The sequence below is a fragment of the Caretta caretta genome, chromosome 3 (assembly GCF_965140235.1).
Source record: "Caretta caretta isolate rCarCar2 chromosome 3, rCarCar1.hap1, whole genome shotgun sequence".
Taxonomy (NCBI): domain Eukaryota; kingdom Metazoa; phylum Chordata; order Testudines; family Cheloniidae; genus Caretta; species Caretta caretta.
This window is the reverse complement of record NC_134208.1, coordinates 111296164-111318268: the sequence shown is the minus strand read 5'-3', so window position 1 is coordinate 111318268 and position 22105 is coordinate 111296164. Positions and strand designations below refer to the sequence as shown.

The 22105-nt window shown below is 40.5% G+C and overlaps 1 protein-coding gene and 1 long non-coding RNA gene across 3 annotated transcripts in view; one reads left to right on the top strand and one right to left on the bottom strand.

The window, feature by feature from the left end:
* Positions 1-5084: 5084 nt before the first annotated feature.
* On the bottom strand, positions 5085-8565 carry LOC142071576 (uncharacterized). The gene is made up of 2 exons (XR_012667691.1): positions 6987-8565; positions 5085-5323 (listed from the first exon to the last, which is right to left on the bottom strand). It is a non-coding gene; the product is annotated as an uncharacterized LOC142071576 (long non-coding RNA).
* Positions 8566-13437: 4872 nt separating this feature from the next.
* EPM2A (EPM2A glucan phosphatase, laforin) overlaps positions 13438-22105 on the top strand; it is a 54729-nt gene continuing 46061 nt past the window's right edge. The window contains exon 1 of one of the 2 annotated variants that reach the window (XM_048844326.2): positions 13438-13760. In XM_048844326.2, the coding sequence (XP_048700283.1) occupies positions 13499-13760 (262 nt within the window). In that variant the 5' untranslated portion in view covers positions 13438-13498. The remainder of the gene's footprint in view (positions 13761-22105) is intronic. The other variant, XM_075126791.1, reaches the window with a different exon arrangement.

Genomic DNA, 22105 nt, shown 5'->3' with positions numbered 1-22105 from the left:
CAGAGCAGACTGGAAACTTAAGTTTTCCATCACTCTGCCAATCTGCACTGGAAGAGTGATGGCTGGCAACATGAGCCACAGAATTATTTTCAGTGATTAACCATTATTGGGGCAAGATTGTTTCTCAGTCTAGTGCTCTAGAACTGAGTATAAAAGCCCCTCTTCTGCCCCAACTCTCCTGTGTGAGAGGATCATCCCTTTTAGGAGAAGGTAGTACCTACTTCATCCAGGGCTTCACTGCTGAAGTCCCTTATCTCTTCCCTAATGGGACTAGATCTGTGGATACTGTTTATCATTTGTCTGATTCATTCTTAGAATTTGTTACTAAATTATTATTGTTCCAAGACGGAAATAAGCAGGATGAACATCAGAGGCTCCACATCATGCAGGGATTCCCCCGTGCCAGGGGTAATCTCAGATCCCAGCTAGTGGTAGTTTGAGGGGGACATAGCATAGACCAGGATCTATCCCTTAGTGTCAAACTGATCAGCTGTTTATGGCTTCCCCTAGCTTGCTCAGCCATTTCTGTTTCCACTTGCTGGCACTAGTCCCTAGTTTGTCATTGTCACTCCTTATTCTGCTCTTCTTCTATCTAGACCTCATTCTGATCTTGTACCAATGTAAACCAGGAGTAATTCCACTGGGGCAAAAAAAACTTTGGCGTGGAGTGGCGAACCACGGCCAGTGGGAGCCGCGATCGGCTGAACCTGCGGACACGGCAGGTAAACAAACCCGTCCGGCCCGCCAGGGGCTTTCCCTGAACAAGCGGCGGACCGGCTTTGAGAACCACTAGTCTACACCACCTATATTGTGAGTGCATATAATTGCACCTGCAAAATTGCAGGCTGAAAGGCAGGCCTGGGGTAAGTTTGATCTGAAAACAAATGATCCTTTAATTGTTAATTTAGTTTTAATCTTTCAAATATTTTGAGATGATTTTTATTCCTGAATCCTTTTTGCTATATAAGTCAAATAATCGTTCAGTTCCTGTTGAGGCTATGCATATTGTCTACTGTATATGTAAATATGCTGTGTGCATATATACACATTATATATAATTATTTTATATGGTATATAAAATTGAGAGATTCTAAATAAACAAGGATTAAATCTTGAGCTTCTCTAGGCAGAGAATATTTAACTAGAAGAATATTTAAGACATGCCATATGTCATTAAGAAAGGTAATTTTACCTATTTTTGCAAAATATGAAGCGTTTGTGTGTGTGTGTGTGTACAGTGTGTATGTATATATGTATGTGTATATATGCGTATGTATATAATGTTTATGCTGAATATAGACATAAAGCTCAGTGAATATTGTTGATGTTGATTGAAGCAGCAAAAACTCCCTCTAGGTATCCTTAGTGGCTGTTATTGGGAACACAGCCAGTTGCCCAGATGAACCAGGTGGGCAAAAAAGGGGAATTAGCAGAGTAATGCAGAGTAAGTCCACACCAGTGGCTCCCTGTTTCTATAGTTGTGCATATTTATATCCTTTTCTTGTGGGTCTCCTCCACATCATTCCCTCAACTTCCCTTAAAGAGCCATGCAATTTTACTGACTCTGGCCCTTTTCTGCTAGTTTCCATGGCCCCTTCTCAGTGGCATGTTTGAACAATCTCAGATTTGATTCAAAAATTGTCTACTGCCACAAACCATTCCTGTTAAATTTGAAGCTGTAAGGATTTTTCCGGGGAATTCATAGAAACCTGTGCATAAAGGACTTCAAAATCAGAATATCGGCTATGAGATCCTATGAGATGTCATTAATGTTTTTAGTATGATAACCAAAGCCACAGGTTCTATGTGACAAGTGGACTTAAATTAATGGGTTTTAAAGACATTAGGAACTTTGTGTTAATCCAATCTGTTCTCCTGCATAATACAGGCCAAAAATTTCAAACAATACTTCCTGCATCGAATCATAATTTCGGAAAGAGTTACTGCCTAAATTCAGTCACAAGATTGCTAGATTCCATCTGTGACTGCTTCAGATAATCCTATAATATAGGTTTTGTATTGAATTAAATATGAAAAAGAATAATATAGTCAGTGCAGTAGCTCCTGTGTTGTTTGTTTTGTTATTCAGTTTACTTTATACTCTTCCTACATTTTCATTTTTCAGTATACCACAGACTGTCATCTTTAAATTTCAGTATTAATCGTCTATTGATATAAATGGGGCAAGTCATGCCTCCCAGAACTATTGTTTTAGGCTGTCTGCAAACTCCGTCAGACCATTACTGCATTTGGTTTACACTCGGTTCATATTTTCAAGTTTTTCTTTGCAGCCACAGAATAGAAACTGTGTTGATTCCTCAGCAGGTATTATTCTATGTTATGTAAATCCGTTGAGTTAAAAAAGAGCTATGCTGATTTATCCCTGCTGAGGATATGCCCCAGAATTTTTGTTTAAATGAAAGATGAAATTCTGGAGCACAAGTCTGTGGCTGCAGAATTGCTGAATACACGGAGTCAAGATGATGAAGGAATGTGTTCAGTACACTGGTACAGAAATAATATTAAAGTTTATTTAAATATATAATATTACATGATAATTCCATTCACCTCTAGATTATGGAATAAAACTTGTGATTTTTTAAATACAGAAATACTAAATGCTATTGGATACTTATCAATTTATAGTCTTATTTTGATAACTGTAGTGAAATACTCAAATTAGCAAAAGCTATATCCAATTCCTTTAGGCCTCATCTTTGACAGCTTGACTCTAGAGAAACATGTAATCAACCTTAGTGTGGTCATGGCTTGCTGTTCAACTGTGGAAATAAAAGATTCAGGATATAGTATGATATCTCCATAACTTCTCTGGATGCTCCTCCAGTGGCCTTTGTCTTGACACAGGAATAACCTTCTAAGGATAAGAGTGTATTCAAAGTACCTATCTGTTCACTTCTGAATGGATGCCAATTAGATTTGCTTTTCAGGTGTGATGGGTGCTTTCTAATCCCAGTTTTTTAATCACAAATCCAATTTTCTTCTATTTTGCCTTTTTCTCCTTCCATAGCAAACTTTGCTACAAGGTGCTTGGTCACTCTCCTGTGTCAATATAAAGGAGACAACAATAGGAGAAGGTTAGATGCCTAGATTTTTACAAAACTGGAGGAGGTTGTCAAGGGGTGAAATGAGAGCCCACCTGCACCATCTCCAAACATGATTTAATTTTTTTATGTTGCACGCCAAAGAGCACCTGGGCACTGTATGTTTAATAATAATGATGATAAACCAATCCAGCTATATTTCCCTCCTCCACACCATTTCCTCCCCTTTTTACAAAGGTTGATGGAAACACAGTTAAATGATCCAAGAAGTACAGGGTTATGAAAAGCCTGATTGTTCTCCCCCTCCCACTATTACTATTATTACTGTTATTAACTTTAATTTTTGAACAGGAAATGGGTTACATCTGCTATATTAATTGTTACAATGTGGTCAGCTGGATCTAGTCTCAAGCATATGCCCATCTATACATAATCTCTTTCATTTTTCTGATACCATTATAACTTCCAATAAAACTACAGAGCTGTAGCTATGCTAAAAGCATAACATCGGGTGCTAGAGAGTATAGTGAAAATCTTCTTTTCTAATTTCACTCTGTTTCCCATAGTTGCTTGGAAACTGACCATGGCACTCCCATGCCCCTCCTGCCCTTTTATACAACAGTGGGGATTTTGGTTTGTTCCTGAATTCAAGACAAAAAATTGCAGCCACCAATATTCTAAAGAAGGCAAATGAAGCACAATTAATATTACTTAAGTGAAACTCAGATCTTCCAGATTAATCAGTGCCTAATGTTTTGCCCTCTGCTGCTTGGACTTCAAGTGTTGTTAGTCATGCATAATGCATTTACAACAGAGAACCCCACGTAATAGTGAAAACTAAGCAGTAACTCTTTCTTAAAGCAAGTGCCAGGAAGGTAAAATATAGGAATTTTCTGCCAACTGGTAGAAGTTGCTAAAGTGCATTCATTTCTAAGGATATTTCTAAGGATAGACTACAACGATGCACTGTTACAGATACTACGTTAATTGGGTACCATTGCAGGTCAGTTACTATGGATTGTGAGTATTTGCTTTTGAAAAATGAAAGGGTTATATTAGGTTTGTCTCTACAAAGGAAACATTTTTTCTTTGTAAACACTCATATTGTGTATGTCACATTAATTTTGGGTCACCCACTCCCTCCTCTAATGGAATAGTGTTTTGATGTCAAATACAGCCATATATGTTGTTCTTTTGTTTTGTGCCTCATTTCAAACTGAATCTTTTTTCTTCTAAGACCCCAATTGTTATAATTAGATTGACTTTGCAATAATAATTTGCACTTACTGTTATGCAGCACCTTTCACCTGAGGACCTCAAAGTACTTTGCAAACCTAAGTAAGTCTCAACACCAGGGTGGATTTGATTTAAATCAAATTGATTTAAACCACTAGTCAAGAAGACTCGTTTTAATCATGGATTTCTACATAAAAGTGCATTCTTGTTCGTTGTTATAACCTTAATATATACACCTCTACCCCGATAAAACGTGACCCAATATAACACGGGTTCGCATACAACGCGATAAAGCAGGCCTCCCCTCCCCCCCCCCAGGATCTGGGAGGCAGGAGCTGTGGGGAGGCATTTTGGGGGGCCCCACAGGCCCAGAGTGGCCTGGGGGATTAGTGGGGGGCTGGGAGCAGCCCGGTCTGCTTCCCTCGCCCTGTCCCCAGCTGTGTCACTTGGGGGAGGGGGCTTAGGGGAAGGGATATCTCACAATTCAGAGATAGATATAGGTTTCATTTTTAGAAGGTACCCACTCTACATTTTTTAAGTGATTTATTTTGAAAACTTTTCAGATTAGTTTTACAGCTATATCAGGAAATGAATGATTGTTTGGTTATTTCATTTACCAAAGGTAATTGAAGCAGATATTTATGAAGTCATTGGGAGGTGAACTATCTCCAATTCAACAGGTTAATCATTAATATTTGGAGGATTTTCTTGCTATGCTGTATTAGGAGGAGAACATGACCAGACAGACATTTAAATTGTTTTATTTAATTTAAACAACATTATGTATTCTAGAACAGCAAACATATTTTAACAAAACAAGTATATGAATTTTTGAATTTAGTTAAACATTCAAGTTTTTTAAAATCAGGTTTGTTTTTGTTAAAGTTGTTTTTAACTAAAATAGTTGAATGAAATAGTAAATTTTTTTTTAAATATGTCAGCCAGGTCAACATGAGAACTTCTGCAACATGGCTTCTGCAGCTAACTCAGTTGTCTTCACGTTCATTTTCCTGTTTGTTCATAATCTGGAAAAGAAAAACAAACTTTCCTGCTTTTTCAGGTCCCAAATGATTTCTCAGTTTGGAATGAATTAGTTCAAAGGAAGAAAATATTCTTTCTACACCAGCAGAAGAATCTACTGCTGTTAAAAGTGAGATGATCACTTCAACAGTCTCTGAATCCAAGTGCTTGAGTGACTTCCTCCAGTTCACTGGTGTGACTTTCTTTAAAACATCATCAGCAAACACAGGTTTCAGAGTAGCAGCCGTGTTAGTCTGTATTCGCAAAAAGAAAAGGAGTACTTGTGGCACCTTAGAGACTAACCAATTTATTTGAGCATAATGGACACAAATCAGATGTCAAGAATTATAACATTCATAAACCAGTCGGAGAACACTTCAATCTCTCTGGTCACGCGATTACAGACATGAAAGTTGCAATATTACAACAGAAAAACTTCAAAACCAGACTCCAGCGAGAAACTGCTGAATTGGAGTTCATTTGCAAATTGGATACAATTAATTTAGGCTTCAATAGGCCTAACTTAGGCTTTAACTGGGAATGGTTAAGTCATTATGCAAGGTAACCTATTTCCCCTTGTTTTTTCCTACCCTCTTCCCCCCCCCCCCCCCCCCAACACACACTATTCCTCAGACGTTCTTGTTAAACACTGGATTTGTGCTGGAAATGGCCCACCTTGATTATCATACACATTGTAAGGAGAGTGATCACTTTAGATAAGCTATTACCAGCAGGAGAGTGGGGTGGGGGGAGAGAGAACCTTTTGAAGTGATAAACACCCATTTTTTCATGGTTTGTGTGTATAAAACATCCTCACTGCATTTTCCACTTTATGCATCCGATGAAGTGAGCTGTAGCTCACGAAAGCTTATGCTCAAATAAATTGGTTAGTCTCTAAGGTGCCACAAGTATTCCTTTTCTATCAGCAAACACATATTTCTTGAATGGTTCACCCTTAGCTCTGAAGTTTATTATAGTTGGCAGTATGGAGGGATGATTGCTGTATGTCCATGTCATAGCCAACTCCTCTTCTTCAGCAGTTGTTTGACCATGGTACCAAGTACGGAGAATATTTGCAAGAAAATGAGCTGGAGATGGTGCTTGTCCCATTTGTTTTTTAATGCTTGTAATTTAATTCTGTCATTGCATATTTCTCTTTTTAAGATCTTACTCAGTTCCTTCCAAATTTCAACAGGGTCAGTAATAAAACAGGCGAAGATCAAGTGATCTCTCTCCTGCCATCCATCTCCACACTCTGACAAACAGAGGCTAGGGACACCATTCCTTACCCATCCTAGCTAATAGCCATTAATGGACTTAAACTCCATGAATTTATACAGTTCTCTTTTAAACCCTGTTACAGTTCTAGCCTTCACAACCTCCTCAGGCAAGGAGTTCACTCAGAGCACAGTCAACCTGTGGAAGAAGAACTTCCTTTTATTTGTTTTAAACCTGCTGCCCATTAATTTCATTTGGTGGCCCCTACTCCTTATATTATGGGAACAAGTAAATAACTTTTCCTTATTCACTTTCTCCACACCACTCATGATTTTATATACCTCTATCATATCCCCCCTCAGTCTCCTCTTTTCCAAGCTGAAAAGACTCTTTAGTCCAGAAGGAAGACCAGCAGTCCTTAAGAAGTATGAAATAAAAAAGTTTACCAACCTGAAGATCCTGCATGTTCACACATGTTCCTTTCATCATCTTCAACGCAGCTTCTGCCTGAGAAGGAACATTTCTCATGATGTTGTTTTATTCGGGCAACTAGGCCTTGCATTTCTTTGTTGCGCTGTTTGCATTTTGCACACATGCCTGTCTTACCCACAGGTAGCGGAACTTCATTAAAATATTCCCAAACTGGATCTCTTTTATGGCCTGCTGCCATTATAGGTTTTCCCTTCTCGTGAGAGAATGGTATGTTAGATCTCAAATCAATGAAGGCTACACTCAGAAAGACCTCAAGACTTCTGGAATATGCTGCTCAAATAGTTTCACTTTTGTTTCTACTGCTTGTCCCTCCCTTCTCACATTTATCTCCAGACTGCTTCTCCTTGTCCAGATCTATTCTGCCTCCAACAATCTTCTATTTATCGATCTTTTTGAAACTTTGCACTTTTAGAGAGTGGTCAGGGATTGACTCTATGTACACAAATTTGCTGAGGGACAATAGGGTAGAGGTCTGTTATCTCTCCCCTCTATATATTATTTATTTTAAAAGATTTTTGCTGTTAACAAGCATGTTATTTCTGGAGACCCAAATCCACAGTTTGAGAATTGCAAAATTGAGCATCTCTGATGGTATCTTCTAGACTGAGCACTGAGTCCCAGTGTGTAGATAGAAAGATTAACCTAAATAATCTATACAGAAGCCCCTGGAACCCCATAAGATTGGGTCCCTAATCCATGAACTATTGGAATTCATTTACAAAACTTTTCTTAAACATTATATTAATGTATTCTCATACTATAGAATTAGAATTTTTAATCCCTATTACGTGATGAGATATCTTTGAGCTATAATGTATCTTAATTAAAACTATCTTTAGATAATTTTTTTCCTCAAAAAACATTGTATTAAAAAAATCTGATTTAAATTAAAAAAATAAGATTTTTTTAAATTGATTTTTATCCACCCTGCTCAACACCCCTCTGAGGTAGATATGTATTATGTATAAACCCTGTGAGTGAGATCCTCACCCCCATTCCAGCCCCTTCATATGAGGTTAAAGGGTCAGAGTAGTGTAAGGGGGCCCTAAAAGCCCTGTACTCGGTCAAGGAAGAATTGCCTCAGTGCAAGCACTGCAGAAGAAAGAAATAAGGACGTCTTTGCAGGAGGACATCTTGGAGAATGAGTTTGCATCATGCAGTGCTGCACTGATTCGGGGCAGTTCTGTAGCCCACATGGTACTTGGGAAAGCCTTCAGAGCTTGTACAGGCCCTCTGGGCTTTTAAGTTACAGCAGAGGGCATGCCCAACACCCAAAACAGCCCAGGATGGGAGGATGTAAAAGTGGCTTAAAGCCCCCCTAGATCCTCTCCTTCTGGGCTGTGACTTCTGTAAGAACAAGATGTAATTGATAGCTATTGTACTGATGGGTAAATGAAGGTACAGAGAGGTAAAATTTTGCCAAAGTTCACATAGCAGGTGTGTAGCAGAGTCAAGAGTAAAACCCCAGAGTTCTGAGTCCTCACACCGTCCCTACTTGAAACCACTAGACAGTATTGCCTTTGCAGACATTTTTTAATGGTCTATGGTGTTTATAACTTCTTTCTGTATTGAGAGTCTTTATAATGTAAAAAGAAAAGGAGTACTTTGTGGCACCTTAGAGACTAACCAATTTATTTGAGCATAAGCTTTCGTGAGCTACAGCTCACCGATGAAGTGAGCTGTAGCTCATGCTCAAATAAATTGGTTAGTCTCTAAGGTGCCACAAGCACTCCTTTTCTTTTTGCGAATACAAACTAACATGGCTGTTACTCTGAAACCTGTCTTTATAATGTATTGTTCCCACCTTTTTTGCCCATTACTGTAGTGACACTTGTAGGGAAATACTTGACTGGAAAGATCTCCTAGACTCAAGGCTGCTTTTGCAATTAACATACAACTCTTCTCATCCCTACATGGGGTAAGCTATATTGGCCAACACAGGCGGGAATGAGAGTTATAACTCTGGCCTCCATCCCACTCCCAAATGAGGTAGTCTTTTGTGGACCCCCTGTGGTATCTAAGTTCAAGTACTAAGAGTACACTCAGCCCTGGCATTACTAAATACTTTCAGATTTTTTGACCATCACCAGCTTTACTAGTACTGAACCGTGTATTTCAACATGCTGTGTTATGAATAAGTAATTACTAATTTTTTTTTGGTCATCCTCCAATACCCATTTAAGTCCAATGGGGCGTCCTTTCATTGACATCAATTGGCTTTGATCAGGTCTATATAGCATTAAGTACTATCTTTTCATAAAATCACTAGTAAAAACAAATATCAAGAAACTATAAGTAAGAACTACAAACTGGTGTGATTGTGTGAAAAAGGTCATAAAGGCAATGTTAAAAAGGTTAATGTTATTTTATATAAATTATAAATAATACTGCGCAAGGGAAAGGTTTTTAGCAATTCATGTTTTACGCTGAATACCGCAGTGTGCTTCTATATGGTAACAGTGTAACTGTTTTAAATTAGATGAGCAAAGTTATTGCTGCCATTTAATCTTTAGACTAGATTAGATGTTAAAAAGAAAAGAGAGTATTAGCACCTCCAAGACATCTCATTGTGTTCCTGTAACTGGTAAATGCTAGCCTCATGATTAAAGCCTTCAAAACAAGATAGCAAATGTCTTTATAGTACTATAATCCTTTATAAAATAGCACATGCAGACACAGAGTATAATTTATTCAAAAAGAAAAGGAGTACTTGTGGCACCTTAGAGACTAACCAATTTATTTGAGCATGAGCTTTCGTGAGCTACAGCTCACTTCATTGGATGCATACCGTGGAAACTGCAGCACACATTATATACATACAGCGATCATGAAACAATACCTCCTCCCACCCCACTGTCCTGCTGGTAATAGCTTATCTAAAGTGATCATCAAGTTGGGCCATTTCCAGCACAAATCCAGGTTTTCTCACCCTCCACCCCCCCACACACAAACTCACTCTCCTGCTGGTAATAGCTCATCCAAAGTGACCACTCTCCCTACAATGTGCATGATAAACAAGGTGGGCCATTTCCAGCACAAATCCAGGTTTTCTCACCCTCCACCCCCCCACACACAAACTCACTCTCCTGCTGGTAATAGCTCATCCAAAGTGACCACTCTCCCTACAATGTGCATGATAAACAAGGTGGGCCATTTCCAGCACAAATCCAGGTTTTTTCACCCCCGCATCCCCCTACACACACAAACTTGTCACTTTGGATGGGCTATTACCAGCAGGAGAGTGAGTTTGTGTGTGGGGGGGTGGAGGGTGAGAAAACCTGGATTTGTGCTGGAAATGGCCCAACTTGATGATCACTTTAGATAAGCTATTACCAGCAGGACAGTGGGGTGGGAGGAGGTATTGTTTCATGATCTCTGTGTGTATATAATGTCTGCTGCAGTTTCCACGGTATGCAGCCGATGAAGTGAGCTGTAGCTCACGAAAGCTCATGCTCAAATAAATTGGTTAGTCTCTAAGGTGCCACAAGTACTCCTTTTCTTTTTGCGAATACAGGCTAACACGGCTGTTACTCTGAAACCTGTCATAATTTATTCAATAATTTCTTACATCTTCACAAATAGCCAGTAACATCACATAAGCTTTGCACAGCTGAGCCTAATGAGCTCAGATGGTCTTTGCCATTACATCAGTTAAGTCAATATAATGTAAAAATAATTCAGTTTGATTAAAGCCGTTAGGATTTGATTTAAGTCTTGAGATAGACTCTTAAGGGGAAAGTTTTATCGTCAGCTCTTGCTATGACTTACATGCAAAATTCAAATGGGCTGGAATATTTTCATAGTGATTTTAACAGTCCTGCAATGTCTATGTTAGATTTGGCATTTCATTACAGATATAGGCTTCTGGAAAATCAAATACATACTGACAACAGTAGCAAATTATTTACTCTATAAAAATGTTACTGCATATTCATACTACCCTATGCTTCCTTTTAAATAATACTAATAGAGCTAAACTCAAGGGATTGCTTATCTAATATCACAGTATAAATCTCAAGATTAAGTGCACTTACTAAAATGGATATTCTTGTCATAATTTTTATAATCTATCCTGCACAAAATATACTCTTACATCATAAACCAGCACCAAACAGTTACAGCAACCTCTGGAGTTGTTATTTCTGCTATGCAATAGCACCAAAACAATGTTTCTCTCTTTATCAACAAAGTTTTATGTGATAACCAGCTTCTTAATTTGCTTAATAGTCTTCCCCCAGACATCGCATATAAAAGCTAAATTCTCTACTTTTCTCTGTTACTGTGGTTTCATTAGATTAGAGCAAACAGAGATCTGAAATAGTTAAGTCATGCAATTAGACTTTAATTACAGGAGTTGGGTCTGTGCCTCATTAATTGGTCTAGGTAGTTCATTAGCTTCAGTTTCCTATTATTAGCACAATCATTTTAACATCACACTTTAAACCCCTGAGTTCACTTTGTGGTGTTTCTTTAAAAAAAGAGATAATAGTTGTTGAAATTTTCAGTAAAGAATCTTTCTTTGATTCTGGGTAGTGCTGTCCAATTAATTTATGCATCTAAAAAACAAACATATAAATTAGAAAAATATATTTGCATTCCTCCTAAAAGAGTGCGTGTTTTAGGTACAGGACAGATTATATATAAAGTGCTCTGTTTATACTTTCTCTCTTCCAATTGTCCTTGCCCATGCCTGCTGGAATTCAGCTGAACATTCTAAGATGGTTCCTAGCAATCAAAATGCATTTACAGAGTCCTCAGATGTTACCTCACTGTCTTATGTCCAACCACAAGCTTCACTTTCCCTATAACTCCATATACAAAATAACACTAACTGAACACATTACTTAACATTCCCCACAGGCACCAATCCTGCAAACACTTCTAGTCTGAGTAGGTGTTTGCAAGATTGGGGCCTTAAACTCTAAGCTAGTCAGTGTAGACACTATCTCTTTATTTGTATGTACAGCACATAGCACAATAAGAAAAGGAGTACTTGTGGCACCTTAGAGATTAACCAATTTATTTCAGCATAAGCTTTCGTGAGCTACAGTGCTGAAATAAATTGGTTAGTCTCTAAGGTGCCACAAGTACTCCTTTTCTTTTTGTGAATACAGACTAACACAGCTCTTACTCTGAAACCTGACATAGCACAATGGGGACCTAACCTCTACTGGAGTCTAACAGATTCTATAGTATAAACAGTAATGTGAGCAATGCTATATTTAAAGGGGTAGCTGGTTACAAAACCAACATCTTTCTATATGAGGAAAGGAATAGGATTATTTGTTTGAGCTTGCTCAAACCTTTGTTGAAACGCTTTAGCTATGTGGTCAGTAACCAAAGATAAAATATAGCAGATATATTGAAGACACAGGGATGAAATATAAATATTAATTCATGTGTAAGTCTCAGGCTTGGAAAATACTTAGCTTAGCCAAATTAGATTTTAGGATAAATTAGCTATATTAAAAAGTTAAATTAGCATAAGTAAGTTAATAATAAACTTGCTGAGCTTGTGGCTGTTTGTGATATACTGATATTTTGAAAATAACTGTGTTTGGATAATTGTGTCTACAAGAGATGACCATTAGTAGCTAGGGTGAAATGTTAGAGACTTCCTTAAGGTAAACTGCCTGTTACTATGATGATAAGGTGATGTAAATGTTAATAAGGGGAACTCACAAGTTCACCTATGGAAAACGGGGCACCCCAAAGTAGTGGGGTGTGGAGGTTCAAAGAAGGAAGGAAAAGGGGTTAAAACCTCCTTAAATATATATGAACCTAACACATTCTAAAAGCTATATCCCAACCTGCGAGCCTTGAGGGGGAGATAGAAGGATGCCAACAATGGTGTGGCTGATGAGTAACACAGGACTTTTCCAGAAGACGTAGTGCGAGTAATGCAAATACTAGGCGTTGTGTATTGGTCTCTCTGTCCTTTACCGGACTGCTGTTTGGTTTGCTAGTAAAAGATGACCAGTAGGAGCAGAGCTGAACTGTGTTGTCCCTGTTGCGGCCCCCTCCTGTTGATAACTTCTGCAGGGTAGCCAGTGGCGGGACTGAACTCTCCCAGAGCGAGGAAGGTGTTAGCCCTCCCCTGGGGGTGGGCACCCGGCTGCACCCACAGAGAAGGCTGCAGCTCAGTATCTGTTGCAGAGAGGGCTGGCAGCAGCCACAATTCCACAGAGCTAAACTGCGCTCCGACAGCGCCTGACCCCCACAGCGCCGCTTCCCGCGGTGGCACCGCTCAGCAACCTGCCCCGCCGCCCACGGTTCCCTTCTCCATCGCCCTGCCCGCCGCGCCCACGCCTCCAGCGTGCGCGTGCGCATGGGCCGCGGCGCCCCGTGGCTCGGCGAGTCGCGTGCTAGCTCCCCGCCCCCCGTGCGCCACGCGTTTACGTGATGACGACAGAACGCGGAAGTAAGCGGGGTCTGTATTGTCCCTCGGGCGGCCGGGAGGTGACGCTGCCATGTTGTTCCGCTTCGGGGTGGTGCTGCCGGCCGGGCTGACCGAGGGGGACGTGGTGCTCATGGTGGCCGGCTCGCGGCCGGAGCTGGGCCAGTGGGACCCGCAGCGCGCGCTGCCCATGAGGCCCGCGCGCCCGGCGGCCCCGCTCCCGGCCCAGGAGCCCGCGCTGTGGTTGGCGGAGGCGGCGCTGCCGGACGAGGAGGCCGCGGGCACCTTCTGGTACAAGTTCCTGCAGCGCCGGGGCGCCGACACCGTCTGGGAAGGTAGCGGCGGGGCGCGGCCGCCGGGTTCCCCTCCCCCGCCCCTCCCCCCGCGCGCTCTGCTGGCCCCTGCCCCGGGCTGCTGCTGCTGCTGGGCCCGTGGAGGGGCGGGGGGAGGCTCAGCCAGCCGGGGCCGCGCTGAGAGCAGCCGCTTCGTGGGAGGGGGGCGCTGCCCGCCGCCGTGCCGCTCCCGCTGCGCTTCGGTTCTAGGGAGCTTGGAGTCTCCCCCCGCAGCGCACCCGCACCGGGCTCTGGGCGTCCTCCCGCTGCTCCCCCTCTGCCTGCACGATCCCCCGCTCAGCTCCGGCGTGGGGCGAGCGCCCAGCAGCCGATTTCTAACCTAAGGCTTAATCTGCACCTAAAGACTAGCTTGACCTCACTGTTTCGCTCCGGGCTGCGAGCAGTGTCAGCTGAGCCACGCACGAAGGGTGTTGAGGTGGCTTGGTCGCTGCTGGAAGAATTCTTCCAATCGCCTATGGGTTAACTCCAGCGACGGAAAACCCCCTTCCCTCCATACAGGCAGCATCTGCACTACAGCCTTGTGGGGGCACAACTGCGCCACTGTAGTGTAGAGGTGCCCAGGGCTAAGTGTCTAGTAATAAGGAAGGAGAGGGAAGAAGTACAGGATTTGGGGCGGGCATCAGCACTCTGTAATCCCTTTATTGGTGCGTGTGTCATACGCTCTTGTTTTGCACCTGGGAACAGGCTGTTCTGCGGTGAAGAAGTTAAATTTCATTTATTGGATTATACTGTCCATGGAAGATGTCAAGAAAGGGTACCATGTGCAACCACTTGTATAATGGAAAAACACCTTCTACTGTACACCACAAAGTATTCAGTGTGTGTCCAGTACAAAGGCCAAGAGAAAACCTGTTAAGAGCTTTATCACAAAGTTTACCTTTTACAGAAGGAAATCAGCACATGGTGTAAAATTTGCTACCTCACATAACACAACAAGTCAAACTGCTAATTAGAACCGTGGCATATCCAAAATATAGCTTTCAGTCAAGCAATCATTTGACTGAATTGTTTCATCATTTTGTAATTATTATTTGTGTGGTGATAGCACCCAAAATGTGCTAGGTGTTTTTACAGAAATAGGCTCTTCCTTGAAGAGCTGAAGAAGCCAGACACTGATAAAAGGTGGGATTATAGTTGCATAGTAAATCACTAAGCTCTGTGTTTGATCCAAATAAGTCTCTCAACTTGTAAGAAATATACTTCCTTGGTAATCAGTATTTATGTAGAGCCCCGTTCTAATAAAACTGTCACTGTGGATCAGATTTTATCCAACAGGGTTACAGCAGTCTGCCCCAAAAATATATAAGTATGTCAATGTAGCTGGCTCAGCTTTCTTTGGAGCAAAATTGCAGCTTTATTTTTCTTGTCAAGGAAAGTTTAGTTCAGAGGTGGTAAGCTTTTCAGTATTTTTCTCTTGTATATTATGCCAAACTCTGAGATTGGTTCAGGGTCCAGACAAATACAGTAGGAGCTTTCTTTCCTATCAGATCATTTACTTTACAGGGAATTTTAAGGATTCTGTCTTTACCGTGTACATGTGAGGAATCCAGAAAATACCTGGTATGGTAGTAGTAAAGCCTTTCTGCCTTTATCAACCATCTGATTGCTTGCAAAATGTGGGTTTTCTTTATAAAGTGGAAGGATTTTGGTGATCATCTTCTTGAAGGTATTAGAATTGTAACTTTCACTTTTTTCTTGTAAACACAGAATAGTTGAATTATGTATACACAGAGGATTTTCTAGGATTTCAGTTACTTGCAATCTTGTTCCTTTTAAATTGGTAACAGAAAAAAGTCAGATAAAGCATCCTCTTTTCTAGATTTTTCAGACTACCAGAAAACAATTCCATTGGTCATTCTTCCATATATTCTTTCTTCCATATTGTGCATTCCTAGAGTTTTAATGCAACAAGGGAAGATTCTGATCATCTAGTCTGACACAACAGAGGCCATAGAATTACACCCAGTAATTCCTGCTTCAATCCCAGGATTCATTAAAATTTTTAAAAATGAACTCAACATCTGAACTAGCATGGTGGCCTTTTGTAGCTGGTGAGCTTTTCGGTTAAAATAATCAAAGGAAGAATTGGAAAAAACATATTACATCACCAGTCTCCTGCCAATTCATGATTGTTCCCTACACCATTTTCTAGTGCTTTAGGCAATCTAGATTTTAAAGGGACTTTCACTTCCCTTAGGGTATATCTACAATACAAACCTGCAGTGGTGCATGTCCACACTACCCTCCTTATGTTGGTGAGGTCTGTCCTCACCAGGAGAGCTTCCACTGACCTAAGAGGGGCAGTGTGGGGAGCTGAGAGCCAGGTCTCTCAGGTCAGCCCCATGGGCTTCCAGTGGGCTTCTTCCTCCTTCCCCCTTCACCCCCCAGTTCCCCACTTGGAGCAGGGGCAAGCAGCCCAGGGCCTCTGATCACAGGGGAATGGGTGGGGGAGTTGCTTGGGCTTCTCGCCCCAGTACCCAGCCGGGAGCGGGGTCCAAAGTCACCCCAGCTTCCAGCCAAGAGCAGGATCCAAAGCTGCCCCATCTCCCGGGGGAGCCGAGGGTTTCTTTTCAATTTTATGGCTCCTGCAGTAAAATTGACAAGACAGCAGATGTAAGGGACGCAGTGTCTACACAGACAGTGTGTCACCCTAACTACACCAACATAAGCCTTAAGCCTCTTGGGGAGGGTGGAGTTATTTTGTCAGTGTAGTAGTGCACTTGTATCGGTGGGAGGGAAGCTGTAGTGTAGACAGTGATACAATTAGGTCGTCATAAGCGTCCTTATGTCGACCTAACTGTGTAGTGTTGACCAGCGGTTCTCAAATTTCATTGCACTGCGACCCCCTTTTGACAACAAAAATTACTACATGACCATGGGGGTGGGGGTGACGAGACGACTGAAGCGTGAGCCTGAGCCGAAGCTCTGGCTTCAGCCCTGGGTGAGCGGCTCGGGCTTTGGCTTCAACCCCAGGCCCTAGCAAGTCTAAAGCTAGCCCTGGTGACCCTATTAAAATGGGATCATGACCCACTTTTGGGTTATGACCCACAGTTTGAGAACCATTGCCTTAGACTATTTCAGTGAATTTCACTGTAATATCTTGGACGTGAGAGAATGGGCACTTAGTAGTTTGCTTAATCTGCTAAAGATCTGATTCTGTGCCTCCTCAGCGATGGGCGCTTGAGACTTGGTGTAAGGGGGAAAAGATGAATTAAAGGATATTATCTTTTTAAATAAGGAGCCACGTGTATTTTAAAATGTATAAACGACTACTACTAAAGTTTAATTCTGTGCACAGACAAAGCAAGTGACCATACAGCTGTGCTCCTCACATTAGGGAGGATACATATAAAATTTCAGTCGTCTGCACATACAGGTTATGGAGGAAGACATGCCATAATTACATACAAAGGAAAGCAAAATAAATTTAAAAAGAATATGCAGCTAACAGTCTGTGTCTTTGAAAACATCATTTGATGTTATGATATACTTAAGACATGTGACTAGTGAAATTTGTTATATATGACAACTGAATTAGACATACTCAGCCTGTTTTGACAATTTCTTTCTTTTGCAGAAGTCCAGGAAAGGTGAACTTACGAAATCAAAATCTCTCATCCATCCAAAGGAGCAGTAAATGAGGCCCTTTTCTAGAAGGGGCAATGTCCAAAATAACACGTTACCTTATCAATGATGGTGTGTAATGAAGGTGTGTAGGAAGTCCCGGCAGACTTCCACTCTAAGGTTACACAGTATATGAGCAGCAATAAAGATAAGTGTTTCAAACTTGCTTTGGTGTCAGTCTGAAGTTATTATTCTGTAGCTTGAATGAGAAGAGAAGCTAGGAAAGTGGGGGCAACTTTATCACCAATTGTGTCAGATACTCTTACAATGATTGACTGCTAATAATCAGGATAGGACCCAGGGCACATGCAAGAAATGTGCAAGTGAGGCTTTTGGGTGACTGATTTTGGTCAGAAGAGCCCAGTTTAGCTAGAGTGAGTGAAAACCCCTTTTGTGTTGTTAAAACATCATTCAGCTTCCCCATAGAATTTAGCTGCAGTGAGGCTAACCTGTACTTATTGGGAAATGTTTCTCCCCTTTCTCTTTTACATTGTGAAAATGTTTTGAACCAATTTACATGTAACCATGGAGGCCCAGTTGCTGTCCAGTTCAGACATATCACAATATAAAAGCTTCTGTTAATCTGTGGGTGCTTGTTTAATGGGTGGTGTACTGAGTATATTCTAATTTTGCCATAAATATTCCTTCAGGACTAACCTGTATGGAATTTTATTCTTTATCATTGTGAGTATTCAGCAATCTGAACTTCCTGCCTGGCTGCAAAGGAAGAAAACAGCCTGTGGATTGTCAGTGTACTGCTGAGGTTTTATGGTACTCATCTGAGTGGTTCCTCTGTTCTCAGTCACCAGAAATGGTTAGATCTTTAACTCTCAGATTCCTGGATATCATTGTTCTTGATTATAAGTGTGGAAGGGAGCTTAACAAGAGGTTTTCCCCTTCCAATATTTAAAAAAAGGACTGCAAGACACTGTCAAAGATGGATCAATTAAAAACTTTGACTATTATGCCTGTGATCCTCTGTATTCGATTGTAAAAATTACAGTTTGAAAACATCTGGATTCTTTTCTTTAAAAAAAGGTTTATAAAATATAAATCAACATGTGTCGGATGGTCAGTACCATCTGTGTTTAAGGTGAAAATGAACCAATCCTCAGGAAAACATTTATAATACAGTTATTAGAATATCTGCACCTCTGAAGGCATACTCACAATCAGTAGTGGGGGTGCTATAGGAGTAGGCAGAATTATATTTGTTACAAATATCTGGGCGTAGGCACTCCTATGCAACTAAAGGGATTTCCATCCAGTTGTGTGTGTAACATGTTATATCACATCAATTATGACGTAATGCTTAGTTGTTACACATTGACAGCTTTAGGTAAGAAAACTATTTTGAAATAGGATTTTAATCTGATAATGTTCCTTAAAATATACATCAAAAATACTGTGTATAATACATATTTACATCTTCAAAGTATATTACAAAGATAACTAATCCTCATAAATATTCCTGCAGGATAAGTAGGTATCACTATTTTACAGATGAAGAAACTGAGGCAGAGAGATCATGGTTCTTCCAAGCCAGTGAGACAGCCAGCATCAAAGCTAGAATTAGATAGATTTGTGCTTAGACCACAAATCTATATGCATCATGGCCAAAGGAAGGCTACTGCAGGTATATTACTTGGCTGAACTTGCTTGTTATGGCCCTTACCCTCTCTGTGTTCAAGTCCCTCCTGAAGATACATCTCTGCCAAGATGCCTATGGAAAAATTGATGGCTGACCATGATAAGCTTGAGGGGTAGTTTGGAAAAAGTTTCATATAAATTTATTTATATATAATATATTTGCCCATAACTATGTATCCTATACAGCTTCTACACTGTCTGCCTTTGTGTCGTAAGCTCCTCAGAGCAGGGATTGTGCCCTTTTCTATTTGTAAAGTGCCAGCATATTGTGGCTGCTACCACAAACAAATAGTCGTATTTGTGTTTATAGCCTCAGTCTTAAAATCATACTAATACAGGTTTTTTTCAGTGAATTCACTTATTTAAACAGTAGAGAATGGGCAGGGTGTGTTTACTATAAAATGACATAATATACACTCAAAGCACTTAAACACATTTTGTTTTCCCCAAAATAATTAATCTTGTTCACATTAATCTTCCCACTTTTGTTTTCTAGGGATTCTCTGGATTCCAAATGAAATCTTGACGATCTCTCATTTTTCTTGCTTTCAGGAACAGCTGATGCCTTATGGCAAATCTTGAAAAACAATTCAATTTAAAAACAATTATGCTACAAAGCTTGGGGCCGAGTCTGCTGCCTCTGCATCATCCCAGCCCCTGCCAAGTTGGGTTAGGCAACTGAAGTTGGATTTTTCTCGCTTGGGAGATGTACATCTTCTGAAAGCAGTTCAAAAAGTTTTGTAATTTCAGTTAGACATACAGTTAGTGTTGGCTAATAAATTGATATAAATAGTGGGGAAAAATAACTGAAGTAAAATATATTCATAATTTTCAAGTCGCTTGAGCATTTAATGGTCTGAAAATAGTAGTGGTCATATGGCACATTACAGCTTAAATAAAGCAAACCATATTTATGGTGAGCACACTTTTTTTTTTCTAGCGCAGGAACGATCAAGCAGGGTTGGCAACTTTCAGACCTATGCTTTAGCTCCTTCCATTAAAACATACTACTACTTCTGTCAGTATGTAATAAAAAACTCTCCATAAATGGTAGTGGATTCTTCAGCTTTTAAAACCCAGCTCTGTTGGCTACTGAAGAGAAGTGTACTCTTTCACATTAAACTAATTGGTTAAGTGTCAAGATGCTGCTGTTAGTGCCTACATGCTGGATGCTTTAAAAACACTGAGAACAGCCATGCCTGTGGGTTTAATTGTTGCTCTTCTTCAGACTCCAGTGAGACTTCTTGCTTCCCACTTGTAGGTGTGTTTAGTCCATATCTCTTATCAGTCCTCTGCTCCCTATCTTACTCCGTATGAATGATCAGTCCCAAGTAGGGAGTGCTCCTGTGATTAGTGCTCTACTTTTTCTCTGGATCCTGTTGTTGTGGTTCCCAATATTTTGTGTCCACTTCTTAGTAGGTGTCTTGTTAAGTTGCTCAAGCCCTGGCCATAGTACAAGTCACTACATTTGGATAGCCTAATTATGTCCCTCAACCAGTCATCATGCAGGGATTTGCTTTCCATTCCATTTTGGGTTAATGGGTAACTTCTAGATAAAATTGCAGTATGCCAAAAACATTTTCAAAGACTAGTTTTGGTTTTCTTTTCTTCTCAGTATTTAAGCAAATGACTACATCAAGAAATGGTTCCCGAACTTACTGTAGTCTCCCTTGTGATGGACTGGTGAATCCTCTTTAACTTCTCCCTGTTATATGGTTGCCATGTGCTTTTCTTTCATGACCTCTTCTTTCCTTTTCAACTTTTTCATTCCCATCTTTCCTCTTCTTTACCTTCTATTATTTTATTGATTTTTGTAGCTCCCCTCCAATTTTTGCCCACTCAAAACAAAAAAGAAAATAAACACTGCTTGGGGCAGGTGGTCTTCACTCTTGGCTGTGAGGGATCAGCACACATGCTGTCATGGCTGATTGAATGTTACAAAAGAAGATGTGCGAAGGTGTGACCTCTGGGATTCTTTCTGAGCTTGCAGAACTCTGGGTGTGTGCCGTTTATAAAGAGCTTCTCATTAATTTACTCATGGCATTGTGTTAACAGTTGAATTTAGTGACTCTAAGGAGTACTTGTGGCACCTTAGAGACTAACCAATTTACTTCAGCATAAGCTTTCGTGAGCTACAGCTCACTTCATCCGATGAAGGTGCCACAAGTACTCCTTTTCTTTTTGCGAATACAGACTAACACGGCTGTTACTCTGAAACCTATCATTAGTGACTCTAGATCATGACATTTTATTTAAATCTACAGTTTGTGCAGGTTTCTTCTTCTCTCAGTGCTGTAGCAGAAGGCTAGTAGAACTCTGAAAGGGGGAGACTTTTCAAAGAAGTGAATGGCAGTTAGATGCCTAATTGCCATTAGTGTCTTAATCTCCTTTTATTTTAATCCTTGAGGGCAGCAGTAGAGCACAAGTAAGAATCCTTCATGATATCTCTAAGGAAGCAGATTTCAGAGTAACAGCTGTGTTAGTCTGTACTCGCAAAAAGAAAAGGAGTACTTGTGGCACCTTAGAGACTAACCAATTTATTTCAGCATAAGCTTTCGTGAGCTACAGCTCACTTCATCGGATGCAGAATTTCAGGCAAATAATTCTTCCTTCCCTGCCCTATTATTCCTTTCTGGTGAAATGCATATCTCCTCCTACCCCCAAACTAATGTGTTGATCCCCTGGGTGGGGGAAAACAGCTGTAAATTAAAAATAAAAAATGAACTTCTCAATCCTTTTGATGGACTGGGTTGAGAAGTTTCTATATAGATGTTTTACTTACTGATTGATTATTACTTCCACTAGAAAGAAAAGGAGTACTTGTGGCACCTTAGAGACTAACCAATTTATTTGAGCATGAGCTTTCGTGAGCTACTTCCACTAGGTGTCACTATTTTACTTGTCTATAACAAATACCTCCTCAATCCTTGCAGAAGGCAGCTACATAGAAGTTTAATTAATAGCATAATTCATTTTGTTTTTTAAGGCAATGTAGGACTTTATTCTCTCCTCCCACATCAAACTTATTGTTAAATGAGTAATGTAAGGGGTGG